The following is an 18,717-nucleotide window of genomic DNA, read 5'->3' on the forward strand; positions in this document are numbered from 1 at the left end:
GTTAAAATAAGTCGGTGGACGTGGCACAGCCCACATTTAGGTGAAAACCCATATTTCAGGATCTACTCAACCGATATCAACCAAATTTGGTAAGTAATATTGTTTTGACCATCCTATGTTAGAAAGCGAAAATCGAACTACAACCACGCCTACTTCCCTTATAACGCAACTTTAAATCTATCAGATTTTTTCACTTACAAATCAAGCACCAGTTAATTTATTGGGATAGCACTTTGCACGAATAGTGCGTTTTAGGTATGCCCCTTCGAATCTAAATATAGTCAAAACCGGACCATAACTAATCAAGCCCTCAGGTACCGAAAATGTGCACCCCGCTCACAACGTACTGAGTCAATCAATCGAAAAACTGTCAAAGACAAACTTTTAGCGCGAATAAACACGTTTTCAGCGCCGTATAGTATGACATCCACGTAACACTAGTACTATGGACAATAACGCTATCTCTTAGATAAAAACCGAACGAACTTTTTACTTGACCTAATACTTTAGTTTAATGCCGAAAATATGTAAAATTATATTAGACTATTATGTTATTCTAACCAACTTTATTATATTAATGGTTTAGCCCTGAACATGTTTGAAGTCTAGACCTTGGTCTTAATCTCATATCTCTAATATCATGAATTGCGATCTGCTAGTTGACGTTTCGCACATCTACTCAATATATTAAATATAGCCTTTCGGTTAAGTTTATGTCAGATATATCCCTTTTGAGAATGATTTTAGTTTAACTTTCGCTGACGGGAAGTAAAATATAAATATAAAACTAACTGAGTCTATGACTTATAATATAACTTAATAAAATACCAAATTTGATCGTAATTCATTCACGATTTCATCGAATAATGAATGTTGAATTCTTTCGCAAAATTTTTAATATGAAGTTTTGTCAACCCCTGGATATATGCTCCCGTTTTATCCTTGGAAGTTGCAAAAGTATGAAATGTTGGGTTACACCCGACATTTGGCCTTCCTTACTTGTTATATCTTGCAAATGCTTCAGAAACACCACAAACATTTTCATCCTTATATCTTTATTGTTCTTGTGCGCACATAACCTGTTAAGAGAATGCCCGACTACTCGTTGGGAATTTTCGAACGAGCTTCCTATCTATTTACTTTTATAGGAACTTTTTCCATAAACCGGAGAACATACAACACATCTCTCATCTATGTATCTGACATGTGTTCTATGCACTTACCCTTAGATTATCAACTGGTTGTTTTGTGCTTTCACAAGGAAAAAGGAATGTTCCGATAAATAACTGTAAAAATTCTAGTTGGGCATTTACGTATATATTTATATAATATATAGTATAAATGTATATATTTCAAACAGGAGTATATTTTTTTGAGCAGAGTACATGACCTTGGATATATAATATATTGTACATATTTATATTTACACTCACACACGCATGTATGTATGCATAAGTTGCTAGCTCTCTGAAATGATGAATGACCTGTAGATGATGGCAAACGTCAGAATATTGACGTAGAAACATTATCTTATTTATGTTAACATTTTTCTGCAACAACAGGTGCGAAAAATATGTACGTAGAACAAATAAACTGACGTCTAACCGACTAATAAATGGGTGAATTTGTCAATGTTTTCAACGGCTCTTACTTTGCCCTATCTACTATTAGTTTTCCAGAGTGTCTTTTTTATGTGTTATTGCTATAAGAATCAAGAGCATTCGCTAATAAAAATGCAATAACTCTGACTTAATACGTCGGCAACTTAAATTTTAATTACTACGTTAAAGCCGATATAGAAAATTGTTTTAGCTTCCGTATACGGAATATGAAGATCTCTGTGCCTTCGGTTTGAATTAACCTTGAGATATGAGGGGGATAAGAGGTTTAGACCAATTCTATTCATATTCAGCACTAAACCCCAAAATGTTTAAGAAAATAACATAAACGGTGTAAAGTCAGAAATCACTATATATATAGAGTCCATTGAGGGCAAAGGAAAGTCTGGACTGATTGTTTTAACTTTTGACAATATTCAAAAGCAATTTCATAAATTTATAATTCATACACTGACCGACATATTCGGTCCTTTTAGTAGTTTTCAACATTACTGTTATATAAAGAGTGGGGTGTTATCATCCGATGTCACCCATTTTTCGGCCAAAATTCGGTTCTCCGGTGACTACTGTAAGAGCTCTTCGCACAAAACACGATATTCTCAGATGAGGCCTGTTTCTGGTAGCATGTCTTCATTTCCACTATTGGGGTTTTATTTCATTTTAACATTACGTCGTTCTTATTGGAGACCCTTTATAAAAATTTCAAACATCCGTTTGATTTTGTACCGAATATATCGGTCAATATGTAAAATGGCTTAGCAATATTAGGTGAACGTTTAATATTTAATTTACTATAGTTTAATGCCGAAAATTGAACAACGAAATACCACACCGCTACATCACTTTTGTCAAATTTGGTTTGATACGGGCGATCAGTACGGAAGGGAGAAATGTCGGTGACGGTTTGTGCTATTAAGCAGAGAAAATTTGGTGATTATTTTACCAACCCAAAAATGCTTTTAAAGTGCATTAAGACATCATTTTTTATCTAGTACTGTAGTTTTTAGTACTATACACAGCTGATGGATTGATAAGACTAAAATGTTCACATAATAACGAACTTAAGAGTTTTTTGGGAATCTTCTAAGGTTATTGTTTATTAGTCGGTAAGAATGCATTTACAAATAGTACGGCTATTAGAATGGAAGATAGCGAACCATGGAAAACGATTTATAAATATAAGCAATAAAAGGGAGAATTCTTTTCGAAAAGTTTACAAAGAGTTTTGGTCGCCCAAGCTTATAAATAAACCTCCTTATGAGCATTTTACACAAGTTGGCGATCCAGTTTTGCGCACAAAAGCTGCAGAAGTGCCTGGAGAACTAGTTAACAGTAAAGAGGTAGAACATATTGTTGAAAAAATGATCAAAGTATTACGAAAGTTCGATTGCGTTGGCGTTGCAGCACCACAAATTGGAATTTCGCTTCGTATCATTGTGATGGAGTTTCGGGATGGGTTAAAAGACATATTGCCAAAACCTGTTTACGAAGCAAGGAAAATGTGTACACTACCACTAACAGTAATATATGAAATAATCTTAAACATTTCAATTATTGTTTTATTTACTAGGTTGTAATAAATCCCACATTGACTGTAACAAACTACGAAAAGCATAAACATCCAGAAGGTTGTATGAGCGTTCGAGGTTATTCAGCAGAAGTAGAACGATTTCATTCTGTTCTGTTAAAAGGAAAAAATCTCAAAGGCATAGAAAATGAAGTTGAGTTAAGTGGTTGGAACGCAAGAATAGCGCAACATGAAATGGATCACTTGGACGGAAAGCTTTACATCGACCGCATGGATAGTTCAACTTTTATTTGTACATGTTGGGAGACAGTTAATGTTAAAAGTGGGCGTGTTGAGATACCTTTTTATAAATAAGTTTAGTAAATGTATAGTTTAGGTCCCCCAACTAAGGAGGCCTCAAAAATAATATTTTTTTTTAATTGTCTCGAGCGGAAAGTCAATTTTTTCGTTAATTTATGTATATATTTACAAATGTATTTAAAGCACTTTGCACATATTTTTCAAGTTACTTAGTTGTTGTTGTTGTTGTAGCGGCAAAATCATGAAAAAATCGAAAGTGAAAGAATCCGATGGAATTTATAATTTTGTTTTATAAGGAATAGGCGTGGTTGTTGCCCCATTTCGTTCATATTTACACCCTAATAAAGGTATGTCCGGATAAAGTTGCGCATCGAATTTGGTTGAAATTGGTATAGTAGGTCCTGGGAGAAATTTCACCAAAACGTGGGCGGTGCCTCGCCAACTGTACAATTTTGAACCAATTAAGAACTGTTTACAGTTATTAGTTAAAAGCTTTGAAGTATTTGCAATTAAAACAATTTTGTTTTTAATTTGTTTAAAGTATAAAATCTATTAATTTTAAAGTCACATAATAAATACAGCTTTGAAATACTTAGTTTTCCCGTAACCGTATAATTAATTTTTATAATTATTTTCGCTTCGTTTTCATTGATTTGAGCCATTTTGCATTGTTACGATTGAGAGCTCATACAGTACCACTTCCCTCTATTATCCTTTTGTAATGGCTTCATCGCATTCGGTTCTCATATAGCCCGGAATATAGCAAAGCACTTATGAATGGTTTCTTCACTAAATAAAAAAACAATAATAAAAAATAAATAAGTAAATGAATTTTAAGAATACAATAATTGAAATTTCTAATTTTTTTTAAAAATGAACAATCTGCCTTAATCTTGATCACAAACCCCAATCGATCCAACAACTCACAGTAATATTATATGTATATTGATGGTTTTACCATTTTTTATTTAGCCGATGAAATAATTCCTTCTGAATCCTTCTGATACAAAAGTGCGCTGAAACTCGTTATTATTATTTTTGATCAGTGTTAGATTTTCTTTTGAATTTCGAACACGTTGTCGTTTTGAACGCTGTTCAAAAAACACGACAGAAACCTCGAACACTGTTTATTTTTGAAAATTCATGACGTTATATAGGATTATTATATATATTAATTAACTCATCCAATTTAGTTGTACGGCCTCAAAACTTGAAAATTTTACGATGTTTTCTGGCGTTACTGACTCTTGTGGCTTTCCTGAAGAGGGTGGATAACTAGTACTTGACTTTTGAGGATGCTGAAGCAGTTTTGACGTAACACTTACCAAGCTATTGCTTCGCATCAACAGTGTTTTCCCTATCAGGAAACAAAGTTTATTGCAAAAACGAAATTCCCTTTTCAATCAAGTGTAAATTCTCAGATATTCTTTGATGATCAAATGTAATTATTTCTTTTGATTGAAAACTTAGTTCAAAATGAACGCAAGAGCATTTTAACATTGCATGCATATATATTTATTATATATATATATATATATATAATTTATTTTATAGTACAAATGGTCATCTCATCGACAAGCTGATAAGAAATTTTGGCTCCCACCTAGAATAATCCTTCAATTTCTCCAGTTTCAGTGTTCAAATCAATGTCGTATATTGCAGGACGAGTTGAAAGTCCAGGCATTTTAGAGATTTCTCCACACATAGCAACAATAAACCCAGCTCCTGCTGAAACGTACACATCTTGAACAGTCAGAGTGAATCCTTTAGGCGCTCCCTTAATGGCGGCATCGCCAGTTAATGAGCCGGAAGTTTTAGACATGCATACCGGTAAAGTGCCGAAACCCTTGAAAATAATTAGAGATAATTACAGACAAATATAAGGTATTTTAAATAATACAATTATTTTACTTACAGCAGCATTCAGTTTTTTCAAAGAATCCACAGCTTTTTGAGTTAACTCAACTTTCGCCGCTCCATACATGTTTTGTGCAATTATGTTCATTTTAGCCTCCAGATGTAAATGGATATCATATAATAATTTAAATCCATTTGGACCTTCACACGCCTTTATCACTGCATCGGCAAGCTCGGCAGCACCTTCACCTCCATCGCTCCAATGCGTACAAAGAACAGCTGCAAAAGCACCGGCTTTCAAAGCGGCTTGCTTTATGAGATTGTGTTCAGTATCCGTGTCGGACCTAACAATGCACATACATTTTTTATATAATTTTAATTGGCATATTTAATCAGATGGTATAACATACGTGTGGCGATTAATGGCTACTATAACTGGAAAACCGAATTTCTGACCATTGGAAATGTGTTGAAGAAGGTTAGGTAAACCTTTCTCAAGCAATTCCAAATTTTCTTCGGTATATTGTTTATTGAGCGGAGCTCCTGGGGTGACTGCAGCTCCACCACCATGCATTTTCAGAGCACGAACTGTAGCTACTAGCACCATTGCATTTGGTTTGAGACCGGAAGAACGACATTTGACGTTACAGAACTTTTCCATGCCGATATCAGAACCAAAACCAGCTTCTGTACATACGAAACCTTTTTCACCCACCAATTTCAGGCCGATTCTGTCAGCAACAATTGAGGAACATCCATGCGCAATATTTGCAAATGGACCAGTGTGTACCAGAACAGGTGTGCCTTCTAAGGTTTGCATTAAAGTAGGCTCCAAAGCATCCTTCAGCAGAACGGTTAGTGCACCAGTAACGCCTAGATCATCGGCAGTGACAGGTCTACCCTTGCGATCGAATGCCACTACCATGTTTGCTAGCCGCTCCTTCATATCCTTCATGTCTGCAGCAAGTGCCAGCACAGCCATTATTTCACTAGCAACTGAGATGGCAAACGAAGATTTACGAGTAAAATTCTTTTCGGAGGGCGATTGACCAATTGTTACTTCACGTAAATACCGATCGTTAATATCAATGACGCGTTCCCACATAATCGTGTCGGTATCGATATCCAAACGTGCAAACCGGCTTTGTTCTTCTGGTGTTAAAGAATCAGGATCGGTTTTCGAAATCCCCAATCGCTGTAAACGGCGTAGTTGTATTTTCGAAAATTTACGCTGACCTTTAATTCGTGGTACTAGCCGATCGTACAGCGATTGATCTTTTTGGGTATTTTCATGGAAAATACGGGTATCCAATTGGGCGGCAAGCAAGTTATTGGCTGCCGAAACAGCATGGATATCACCAGTTAAATGCAAATTAAATTCATCCATCGGAATGACTTGTGCATAGCCACCGCCTGCAGCTCCACCCTTAATTCCAAAGGTGGGTCCTTGTGAAGGTTGTCTCATGCAAGCAATTGCGTTACGTCCCTTATGGGCACAAAGTGCTTGAACAAGACCAATCAATGTTGTACTTTTACCTTCACCCAGAGGAGTGGGTGTAATACTAACAAAAATAAAAATAAAAACAAAAACTTTTACAAAAATTAAAATTTGTAAGGGGAAATAAAATACTAACCCGGCTACCACTATGTAGGAACCATCAGAACGACTCTTCAAACGATCTACCGTACTCAAAGATATTTTCGCTTTTTTATCTCCATAAAGAGAAACCTCTCTACCTATCAACCCAATCTCTTTAGCCAATTTGGAGATATGTTTGGGTTTTTGGGATCTTGCAATAATGATGTCTCTGTAAGCATATATGTATACATAAGGTGTTACAGTAATACAATTTCCAAAAAACCAAAAACACCTACGATGGCACAGGTCTAACTTTAACAAAGGTAAGCGGTGCCAAATCCCATGTGGCATGTACTAGTTTTTCAGCAGCCGACAAAGCCGAACGAACAGTGTTTTTCAGAAGCATGGCTACAGTCATAGGTCCAACGCCGCCAGGAACTGGAGTAATAAATGAAGCTACTTGTTTTGCCTCGTCAAAAAGAACATCACCAACCAGCCGCGAGCCTCCTTGTTTGGTAGAATCTGAAACATTTACAACATTTACTTCACTTGATTAAGAGCAGATTATTATTGAAAAGTTCATAAATTATGGAGTCACGAGGAGTTGCTTACGTAAATACTGACCCGGGGGCCAAACAACTTGAACTGATAACAAATTAGACTAGTCTCCCAGGGAAAACATACCGTATGTGTTGAAGTGATTTTAAATCTATAGAGTATTTATAAAATGAAATGTAAACGTGCATACATATGTGATGATATGCGTATTGTGAAAGACTTTTTTTTTAAAATAGATCTAATGTAATGACCAGAATAACAAAATAACAGAAAATATTTAAAAAAAAAAGAAAAAATATGATTTGCAATTAGCTCTAACATTATATAATTTTTTTAAACTAATAATGGTTAAATATAATTCTCACCTTATTTCTAGTAGATAGTTTATATATGGGAAAAGTAAAATAATTTAGGACGATTGAAATTGAAAGTAAAGTGCTTGTTCAGGAGGCGTTTTTCAAAAAAAAAAAAAAAACAACTTGTAAAATAACGGACACTCTAATATACATACATATACGAATTTATTTACCTGGTTTTACATTAATGCCACAGTCAATAACAACAGCTCCTGGTTTGATCCAGCTACCCTTTACCAGTTCCGGCACACCAATGGCAACGACTAGAATGTCGGCGTTTAGGCACTGGAATAAATATTTTATAAATATACCATTACATTACTTAAATATCTGACGAATTTCGACTACAGGAGAAACGCAAGTACAAGTAAAACAATTTTCCTTTACTGATAAAAAAATATTTAAATCTTTGAATGTAATTTCAAAATATTATTTTGTTCGAATATACTCACAATTTGTTCAAGGTTTTTGGTTTTGGAGTGGCAAACGGTCACTGTGGCGTGCTCCCATTTTAATAGCTGTGACACAGGTGTACCAACGATTTTGCTTCTACCCAGGACAACAGCCTGTGCCCCTGAAATTTGGACACCCGTGCGTTTAATCAGTTTAATACAACCCCATGGTGTACAAGGCAGATATCCATTTAAATCTCCGATAGAAACACGCCCCTCATTAATGGTATGTAGGCCATCGACGTCCTTATCCGGACAAACGGCATCGGTTATCTTATGAGAATCAATTTCAGCCTCAGAATCAAGTGGCATTTGCACTATAATACCATGTACATTGGGGTCTAAGTTAAGTTCCGTTATCTAGAATAGATATAATAGATTTTTGATATACATGGGCTATATTTATTGATATGCTTATTTGAAATATATGTATGAACTACTCAAAAACTTGTTCACAACAGTTACTGATTAATATAACATACCTTCTCCAGCAACTCGACTTCGGTCACAGATCGTGGAAGTTTTATGTGCTCAACGGTAATGCCAATTTCTGTTGCAGCCTTCATCTTCATGCGAATGTAAATATTAGAATCTTCACGCTCACCAACTTGTAAAATTCGCAAGCCGGAGGTAAAACTGGGAAGCTTAGCCTTAACATCTTCAATTTGCCGTTTTAAAGACGCACGAATTTCACTAAAGAACGATTAGAAAATGTTGAGTCTAACACACTGATTTAAATTCAATAACGCAACAACACTTACTTGGCCACTTCAGTACCGGAAATCAGTTTGGCGCTATTCGACATCTTATTTGTTAAAGTTTCTCGAAACGATCTAAAGCACAAAAAAGTCCGTTCAAAAAAATATGACAATCTTCTCCACAAAACTTAATCTCAACCGTTCTATGCAAAAGTCAAAAGCGAAATGCACTTGTATGACTAAAGTTTAACGAATTTGTAGTCCGGCCTGATTAGCAACACAAATTAAATTTGCTTTGTATTGGATCATCAAAGTAATCTTCAGGTCAAGCAAGTAAATTTTTTTTATTCTACAACTGATAGCAAATATTTTCTCCCAAAAGTGTCGATAATGTTTGAATGAGCGTAAAATGGGCGTGATGAAACCAACTAGGAGTTTGCAACTATTAAATACAATGCAAATTTTGCATATGTATGATACCAGAACTGCAAACTGGTAATAACATAGAAGCCTTAAAAATTATCTTTTGGGCAGTGTTGATCGTTCTCTCATAATTTTGAGCGCAAACGATGGCTGGTATTACATATGTATTTACGTGTATATGAACAGTATAACGATTGATTGAGGATATTTAAGCTTAAGAAAACTGAATTCAAGTTAATGAAATAAAATTCAATATATTTCATTCGCGGTGCACTAGGTAAGAATGTTAAATAGATCAAGTCGAGCACGACTGGAATGCTGCTAATAATTGGTTTCAGATAAAACAAGAAAAAACGTTAACTTCGGTTTCACCGATGGTCCGATATTGGCCATTCCGACAAATGAGCAGCTAATTAGTGAGCGCAGGAAAGGAAAGGTGCAAAAAACTGAGGGACTAGTTCGTATATATACGGACAGACATACGGACAGACGAACATCGTGGCAAACTTTATATATCCTGTTAAGGGTATTAATTTAAAGTTTATTACTAACATATTGTTTTTATAGGTGTCTTGTCTACTAAAAACACGTTTTTTATAGAGAGAAAAGTTGGCAATAAATAAATATTACATAATTTTCACCTCTCAAAGTATATTTCAGTATCAACAATCTGTAATAATAACCCGTGAGGCATTAATAAGATGTTTAGAACTGGCTTAATGGATGTAACAACTGATTGAACGCTAAATGTAATTTGCAATTTAAAGGTAATATAGGTGGGTTGCAACTTAAAAAGGAAAATTCGAAATCCATATAATTAGAACTTAATAAAAATGTATACTCACAAGATCTGGGCTTTTGCAAATGCCTACATAAAGGTGCTTCTAGTTTTCTATCGTGTGTCGGATTCACTGAGAACTCTACTATCTCTCTTACAAATACAAATTAAAGTATTAGCCCTAATGATAAGCATATGTGTGCATGAACACATATTAGGACACTCCAAAAAATGTCGAAACGGTATATAATTTCTTAAATAAAATATTTTATAATTTATTTCGTTTTAATGTTTTTGAATTACTAAACTTAAAATAAAAACGTATGTTCAAAATATGTTTGAGAAGAACTCAGAGTCCGAAAATAGAAAAAATTTACACTATCACACATCTTATATTTACAAAAACTTATTTGTAAGTATGTGATATATAATTTTTCTGGTATTTTGGAGATAAGTCGAGTTCACTATAAAATATTTGCTAATATTTTTGTTCTATATTCATACATAGCTACATACTTATATGTACGTATATAAGTTTCAGTAAGCGTGCAGCGACATTGTATAAATATTGAGACACCCTAATATACCGCTATACTTATTCGTTATTGTATCTTATATCTATTATTCATTATTGTATCTTGTATCTGCATGATTGGTTTCACATCTTCGTATTATATTTGCATGTTTATTTACACATATGAGTATTTTTGAGTCTTTTTAATTCCACGAGAGATAAGATATGCACTCGTACATGCGTCAGCTAATAACAAACTCACAAGAAATAAATAAAGCGATAAATTGGTAGATATTTACAAACTTTTTTGCATTATTAAGCATGACTAAAGTTTCTAAAAATGAGAAAACCGTTACATATTATATATCGTTATCGAAAATACTGTTATTAAAACTGAAAGATTCAGAAGCTTTAAGAATATATTTGTATATATAATATGTACGTTTGAATATGTTATCATTATAAATATAATGAACAGGATGGCCAAATCATTATATTTGTTATAAGGTTGTAAAATAAAGATGAGCAAACTCAGAAGAAAAAACCATGAAGTGGTATAACTAAATTTCTATGGAAATATGGTAAGGATGCCTGTGAGTCAGTGTAAAAATTGGACAATACGTGTGACAATATCTCAGCAACGTTTCGACCAATTTTAACCTATGTATATTGGAGCCAAACATTATTTTGTCATCTTTATCGAACAGTTTGAAAATGGACAACCCCATATACTTCCCATATAACAAAATTTTAAAATCTCTCTGATTCTTTCACTTTACAATATATAAATCAAATGACAATTAAGCTCCGCACAAAGAATACTTTTATAGTATGGTACCTCTTGTGTAAAAATGGTGCAAACATAAAGATTATTATTTAATATTTTTTCATATAAAGTAATATAAGAATATAGATCGCAATACTTTTAGACTATTTACGTGTCAAAGTCTCTGAATATAAGCCTTTAGTCTAAATTTATTAAAAAAGTTTCCTAAGAACTGTCTTAATATATCAAGTGATCACAAAATTTGTACGTTGATAGTACCTACTAGAAAGCCCCTGTCTATATATACAAATGTATATGTATGTACGTAACTTTATTTAGGCTCAATCTGTTAAAAAAATTTCGGTTGAAGTGTTGTCAAACTTCAACCTTTTTGTGATGTTACGGTTTTCAACGTTGTGCCATAGGGGTTAACTTGAGTATCAAAAAATTTCAACTGCTATCAAGCAGTTGTAGTTAAACATTACTGCATTTATTTAAAAAAAATATTAATAGAAAATTTGTAAAAAAAAACTATTTTATTTATAATTTTAAACTATTGTATTTTAACCAGTTATTTTGTACAATTACATAAAAAGATGAACAATTTGTAGAGCTCGTGGAGTAAAATCCCGAAAGTGGATGAGGCAAGCAAACAAAAAACGATTTTCAATTTTTTTCTTATTATCATCTAGAAAAATTCATAGGTCACTTCTAACTACTTGAAAACATATTTAATGGATTTTATAGGAAATTGAATGCTCTACAAAATGGTATCTTAGAGTTTTTTCATAAACCTTTTAAAATATATTAATGGTTGAAGTTTGACGATTTTAAGGCAAAATTGTTTTTTTCTTTTGAATTTTATAATTCCATAAAAAAACATCATTTTAAACGAAGAGGCTAATAAGAGGATGGGAATTCATTATATTAGAGATATGAGGTTTATACCACGGTTTACACCAAATGTTCACGTATTCACCGCTACTTCATTAATACACTTAGTTTTATAATTTTTAAGAAAACTTGTCCACTTAATTTCATTAAAATATAGTATCAGGAGCTTGTTTGCCTTTGACATTGGTAAGGTATAATCAAGAACATATTTTTAAGCAATTTTACAAATAAAATAAATATGTAAAAATAACAAAAATCATTTTATGTACATAATGCTTTTATCTATTTTTGGCATTACTGCATATTGCTAACGGATAAAATGCTCTCTGAGTTTCATTCAGGTACCTCACATACCAGCACCAATAAGTAAGGAGTAAAGTCAACCGGATGTTTAAAAACCCTGATATTAGTTATATGAGAGCTAGGGTAAGTTCTTACCCGATTTTATCCATTTTAGGCGCACAGATGCAGCGCTATCAGAAAACCACATTTGTGTTATATAGTATATGGGAAGTAGGAGTGAATGTAATCCCGATTGTTTGCACTGCAATTTAGGCATGCTAAGATAATGTTACTTTCCAAATGTGGTGAAAGCGGTCTAGTAGTTCCCGAGATATAGGTTTTCACCTAAATGTGGGCGCAGTCACGGCCATTGTCCAATTTTTGTATTACCTCCTATAAAACATAATTGTACCATCCCATGTGTAAACTTTAAAGTCTCTGGTTTGTTTTTTTAATAAGTTATCGCACTTTTAGTAGTTTAAATTAAAGCCGTCATATGGGAAGTGGGCGGGGTTATGACTCGAAAAAGATTTGTCCTGTGTGAATTTGATTGTTATAGCTTTAGTGGTTTAGAAGATATACACATTAAACCTCTTAAAGGGCGGGGCCACACCCATTTAAAAAAAATTTTAAACTACGGATATTATTCCCAAATCAGATTCTTTATACCAAATACCAGTCTTGTTTTTTATTATGGATCTTAGTTATAGCAATTTATTGGTTTTCGATTTATCGCGTTTTGTGGGCATGGCAGTGGCCCGATTACGCCCGCTGCCAAGTAACATGTGTACCAAGTTTCATCATATATCCCACTTTTTACTTAAGTTACAGCTTGCACAAGTGGACGGACGGACAGACAGCCACCCGGATTTCAGCTCGTCTCTTCATCCTGATCATTTATGTATGTATATATAACCCTATATATAACTCGATTAGTTTGAGGTGATACCAAAAACCGTTAGGTGAACAAAACTATTATACTCTGTAGCAACATGTTGCAAGAGTACAAAAATACGAGTCCAATATTTTGCGTACAAGAACACAAAAAAATTGATTTTCACGGTAATAATTTGTAATGTAAATTTAAGATTGAACGACCCATATATAAATGTCAAGGTCAGTAATCACTAGAAAAAAAATTAATTATCTAACAATATTGTATTTAACTCAAACGAAGTTAATATAAACTCAATTAACGTAAAAATGAGTGAAATATCATATTGCAAGAAAATAAATCTGGAATAAAAGTGAGCCCTTCATTATAAATTGAATGAATTATTGATAAAAAACTTTGAAATTAATTAATTTAACATGAATAAAGAATCGATTTCATATTCGAAAAGTAATATATATACATACGTGTCGGACAAAACTAAAGCACGAAGTTCACCTTGTACACATTTAGTTAAAAACAAATAAATATAATAGTTTTATATGTTTAAAACAAAAATGTATCAAGCTTAACTTCTTTTTATTACAAAAAAGATTTTGACACATTACGTTACGTATTTTTTAATACTTCAATAAAAATTTAAATTTTTGTGAAATAAAATAGAAAATATTAATTTTATAACAGTAAATAAATTATATGCAGTTAAATGGTAATGTGGTAAATTTCATGCTTTAGTATTGTCCGACACTGTATATACACTTATATAGATAAAAGTTCAAAATTAAATTAAGAAATTATTTAATCGCGTTTCGTACACTATTTAAAGAAATAGTAATTATCCTGCAGTAACAGTATCAGAACTTAACGTTATATAGTTTAGAAAACTATCACTCACTGCAAGGTACAATTTTGTAACCGTGATGATATATAATACATCCCAATTGTGGCTCCATTAAGTCTAATGTTTTGTAAATTTAAATTAATAAACGCGATACATAGTTCCATAATAATATGTTTTATATATACATATATGTATAAATAAATTTTATTGAAAAGAAATTTTCTTCCTATTTAACTAATTTTTTAATTTTTACAACGTACATAAGTGACACTATGTGATTAAAATTTAATAGACATTGATATATTACCCCCTATGTAACATAATCTCATTAATTTCTATTACCATATATGCATTTAAATAAAGAAATTCGTTTAATTTATAACTTTGCTTAAGTTAGATTAGAGATTTTCTCAAATCCTCCAGACTTAGCTATTTTGTTGAATTTTATACAAACAAATATGATACTTTTATTGAACTGATACTATGTTGAACGCGGAAATATATGTATATGAAACTATGTGTTTTTAAATTCATTTTATTTTCATTCCTTTCCACAATCTGTTACAATTTGAGTTCTGTGCAACATCTAAAAAATTGTATCTAATTACTTAAATAAATATTTTTTTATTTATTTTAAAATTTATTATTTTCTTTCCAACAGTGTCATTATACTTTAATTGCAGCTCGCAGTTTAGCAGACCTACTTCTGCTGTTTTTCATCACTTCCTCTTCGTTAGGAAGGATTACGTGTTTATGCAGCTGCTTCCAATTCGATCCTACAAACAATTCAATTAATTCCTTATCATGTGATATATCATGCCCACAATATTTCAACGGCACTGGATTCGCAAGGCCCTCGATTACATTCCCGTTTATATGTCGCTTTACTATTGTATCCTCAAGTGAATGAAAGGTTATAGCGACAAGTCGGCCTTGGGGTCTCAAATACTCATTAGCTAAAATCATTCCATAATTGATCTCATTTAATTCATTATTAATAAATATGCGCAATGCTTGAAACGTCTTTGTGGCTACGTGTGTAGGCCGCTGAATTTTGTCCAAACGATGTGTATCTTGAAGACACGAGGCCACTAAATCAGAGAGCTGTTTGGTAGTATCAATCTTATAAAAACAGCGTGCCTCTACGATCGCACGAGATATTTTTTTCGCTGCTTTCTCTTCACCATACATTCGCAATATTTTCACTAGATCACCTTCCTCGGCACGAGCAAGAACATCTGCGGCTGTAACTTGGTCACCATTTCGTCCTCGATCCATGCGCATGTCCAAAGGACCATTTTTAGAAATAGAAAAGCCTCGATCCGCTTCGTCAAATTGCATCGAAGAGCAACCGAAATCAAACAGTATGCCATCAATGGAGTGTTTTTTTATTTTATACTCTTTTAAAAGCTTCGGCAAATCGGAGAATTTTCCCAATAGTGGTATTAGTCGATTTGAATATTCTTTACTTAAGGAAATAGCGAGTTCATAAGCAACCGGATCTCGATCAAGAGCGAATACTTTTATATCTTTATGTTTTTCTAAAATGTGTTTACTGTGACCACCGGCCCCAAAAGTCATGTCAATAAAAACTTTTCCAGGACCTAGGTTAAGATAGGTAATTGCTTGCTCGCAGAGCACAGGTACATGTCTAACTATTTGTCCATCAGGGCTATTCGCCGCAGTGTTGTAGTTAGACCTCAAATATATTAAGGCTTGGTTAATTCGACGAAACATTATTAATAATAAGATATTTGGAAAAGGGTCCCTTGCAAATTATAAACTAATGTTTGTTTTGGTTTACAGTTTTTTGTACCGTATTTTAATCGCTTTTGCCCTTTTCGCCTACTTTTTCGTCATTGAGGTACTGTAAAAATTCAGACGACAGCACTTGACTGCACTGTTCCGCTGACAATCCTGTTGCAGTAGAAGCGTACCTCCGCTGATATTTCTTAGCGTATATATTGCTAGCTAATCTTTCTAAAGAATCAATTTGTGCATTTAATTCGATATTGGCCTCGGCAGTAAGGCCAGCTGGATTAGAGAGAATTTTGACTTGTTTTCGTATCTGCTCCCCCAAGTCCCTATTAAAATTCGATAATTGTATGTTAGAAATGGTACAAACAGCAAAATAACGATTAAAATATTAATGAAGATAAGTATTTGAAACATTTTTGTAGCAATAGACACGCTTTTAAATGTACGATACAGATATAATTTCCTAAAGGTGCGTAAAGAAATTAGAATTGATTTCCTTACGTATTGAAATAATCTTTTAACAAGTACTTGATATTGTGCATTTCAAGTATAAACTTCTAATAGCTGTATATAAGCATCGACATGAGAGGTAAAAGCAATTTTGACATTATTAGGGGAATGAAATGAAATCAATCACACCGACATTAATTCTTTTTTAACTTATGATGAGCAATAAATAAAATCAAAAATTCTATAACAAAAACAAACCACTTCATCTTTTTTGATCAAAACTATTTTCTTAAATAGATATCAGAGAAATATATAATTGAGGCTTATGAGCTTGTCACAATTGTAGGATTATTCTACCTGCATCGATTCATAAACGAAAAGAAACAAAACAAACGTACGGAGTTATTTCAAAGAATGTCGGCAAATGTGTGCAGGATTAATCGCCATACAAATTCGTTTTACACTTACAACGTTATTAAGGCATTTAAATTTTTGGTTTCAGTAATCAAGTATCATTGAAAAGAAGGATGATTAGCCCAGGTTCCCTACTTCGTTGGTAGGCCTGCTATCTTGGCCTACGAAACTGCCATAAAAATACAACTTTATAACGCGAGCCGCTTGCTCCAAGACAGACGCCCGCTGTATCCGTCACTATCATGTGAAACAGACGCAGGATTTTGGATTGTTTTAGCTAAGGCATACACCCTCGGCCTTATTGGCTTGGGAGGCCCTGCCAGTAGCTAAGCTACCGCCGGCAACGCTCTCAGGATCATTGCACTTACTGAGGCCCGTCAACGCGATAAGATAACAATCCTCGAGGAGGCTCTACGCTCCAACCGGAGTTAAAGGAAATACTATGTTTATATAAAGTATTTAACTTACTCAGTAGAAGAAACACCACGGATACATTCTTCCGAAATTTTTTGATAAGCGTATTTTGAGCACATTTTCAATAGAAACGATTAACACACCGTAAATCTTTAGATTTATTGCGAGGGCCAAATAAGAATGACACAAAAATGAATCTTGCGCGAACTTAACTACCTTGTAAACGACAGCACCTCTTTTAAGAATTTTATAATACTGCAACATTAATAGTAGTAGCGCAATAAGTCAATAATCAAACGATAAGCCAAATAATCTGTACTTAAGATGCACTTTTGTTAAACACAAATCAAGTACTTTCATTAATAAAGAACATAATTTATTGAAAGTACATTAGATAACGTGTTGCTACAATACAACGTGAGAATGGAAAGGTGAAAAGTTATGAGAGTGACTAACGTTATTGCATACCTGCCCACTTTTGTTTTGTCTGTCGGCCACTTCTCCAGAACTTTAAGAAATCTTTTATATGGAACTGACATACCTTACTTTGATAAACAACGTTATTCTACGTAAAGTTAATGATATTAGGAATTCTCTGTTAGGAATCAACTTACATTTTTATCTCACAATTCGATTTCATAAGCCCAGTAAACGAGGAAACAGCTGATAACACAGTTTGAAGCCTCTATTACAATTTCCATCTAATTAATATATCGATAGAAAGTATTTCCATTTTCGCTCGATAAGTGTGGATCAATTTAATCAGATATTGTTTATAGTTTATAGCTGTGAATTGGCCGAACTTACAAAACTACCCCAAACTTTTATGTACGTGTGATTGCTCAATCATTTCTTGCGCATTGGGCTAATGAGTTCAACGTTTTTATGTGTTAGTTTTCATGCTAACACTTTTAATATTATATATTGGAGTTTCGGGTAGCCGAGACTTGATGGGAACAACTGAAAATATTTAAAATTTATTTTCATTGCTAAAAAACAAGCCATAGAAAGACATGTATTACAAATTGTTGTAAGAAACGGAAACCATATGTGCTTTGACTGATAAGTTCGTTCACGATCCCCATCCAAATTAAAAATAAAATTTAAAACAAACGCAATCACGTCGTAGCTATATTTAGATAACACTTGAATGTTTAATATTAATAAATTTATTTTGACTAATTCATATTATTATATTTTCTGACGTACACTTTTTTCGAATTGTTTTTACTTTCTTGTTGTATTTGTGTCGGTTCATTTAAATTCGGTTGTATACTATTTCCAGTGATAGGAGAATTGTATGTTATATTCCTTTATCTCTGAAGTTAATGTGACGAATTATTT

The 18,717-nt window shown here is 33.3% G+C and overlaps 3 protein-coding genes and 1 long non-coding RNA gene across 9 annotated transcripts; 2 read left to right on the top strand and 2 right to left on the bottom strand.

Annotated features, from left to right (window-relative positions):
* Positions 1 to 2,533: 2,533 nt before the first annotated feature.
* Positions 2,534 to 4,295, top strand: LOC106622528 (peptide deformylase, mitochondrial). The gene is made up of 2 exons (XM_014241740.3): positions 2,534 to 3,139; positions 3,190 to 4,295. Exons 1-2 carry the CDS (start codon positions 2,732 to 2,734, stop codon positions 3,499 to 3,501), a joined length of 720 nt encoding a protein of 239 aa, XP_014097215.2. The 5' UTR covers positions 2,534 to 2,731; the 3' UTR covers positions 3,502 to 4,295.
* Positions 4,296 to 4,938: 643 nt separating this feature from the next.
* Positions 4,939 to 18,028, bottom strand: pug (pug C-1-tetrahydrofolate synthase, cytoplasmic). 6 transcript variants are annotated; one of them, XM_036373677.2, is made up of 10 exons: positions 17,988 to 18,028; positions 9,011 to 9,082; positions 8,732 to 8,942; positions 8,250 to 8,609; positions 7,971 to 8,082; positions 7,180 to 7,405; positions 6,939 to 7,112; positions 5,715 to 6,866; positions 5,363 to 5,648; positions 4,939 to 5,293 (listed from the first exon to the last, which is right to left on the bottom strand). In XM_036373677.2, the coding sequence occupies exons 1-10, from the start codon at positions 18,011 to 18,013 to the stop codon at positions 5,051 to 5,053; spliced, it is 2,862 nt and encodes a 953-aa protein (XP_036229570.1). In that variant the 5' UTR covers positions 18,014 to 18,028; the 3' UTR covers positions 4,939 to 5,050. The 6 variants fall into 6 exon arrangements, with proteins under 6 accessions (XP_036229570.1, XP_014097751.1, XP_069962505.1 ...); XM_014242276.3 differs by lacking the exon at positions 17,988 to 18,028 and adding an exon at positions 17,842 to 17,981; XM_070106404.1 differs by lacking the exon at positions 17,988 to 18,028 and adding an exon at positions 17,428 to 17,569.
* Positions 9,076 to 9,832, top strand: LOC138855998 (uncharacterized). Its single transcript, XR_011395144.1, has 2 exons — positions 9,076 to 9,647; positions 9,709 to 9,832. It is a non-coding gene; the product is annotated as an uncharacterized lncRNA (long non-coding RNA).
* LOC106622954 (probable methyltransferase-like protein 15 homolog) lies at positions 14,857 to 16,074 on the bottom strand. Its single transcript, XM_070106449.1, has one exon. The coding sequence runs from the start codon at positions 16,072 to 16,074 to the stop codon at positions 15,004 to 15,006; it is 1,071 nt and encodes a 356-aa protein (XP_069962550.1). The 3' UTR covers positions 14,857 to 15,003.
* Positions 18,029 to 18,717: the final 689 nt, after the last annotated feature.

Source organism: Bactrocera oleae, chromosome 2 (assembly GCF_042242935.1).
Source record: "Bactrocera oleae isolate idBacOlea1 chromosome 2, idBacOlea1, whole genome shotgun sequence".
NCBI classification, from domain to species: domain Eukaryota; kingdom Metazoa; phylum Arthropoda; class Insecta; order Diptera; family Tephritidae; genus Bactrocera; species Bactrocera oleae.

Coding starts and splice junctions, on each gene's coding strand:
- pug (XM_014242276.3), bottom strand. CDS start 17,912: ATGTCAGTTCCATATAAAAGATTTCTTAAAGTTCTGGAGAAGTGGCCG. Junction 8,943..9,010: donor TCCGGTACTGAAGTGGCCAA/GTAAGTGTTGTT, acceptor ATCGTTCTTTAG/TGAAATTCGTGCGTCTTTAA. Junction 7,113..7,179: donor AAAGTTAGACCTGTGCCATC/GTAGGTGTTTTT, acceptor ATATGCTTACAG/AGACATCATTATTGCAAGAT.
- LOC106622954 (XM_070106449.1), bottom strand. CDS start 16,074: ATGTTTCGTCGAATTAACCAAGCCTTAATATATTTGAGGTCTAACTAC.
- LOC106622528 (XM_014241740.3), top strand. CDS start 2,732: ATGCATTTACAAATAGTACGGCTATTAGAATGGAAGATAGCGAACCAT. Junction 3,140..3,189: donor TGTGTACACTACCACTAACA/GTAATATATGAA, acceptor TTTATTTACTAG/GTTGTAATAAATCCCACATT.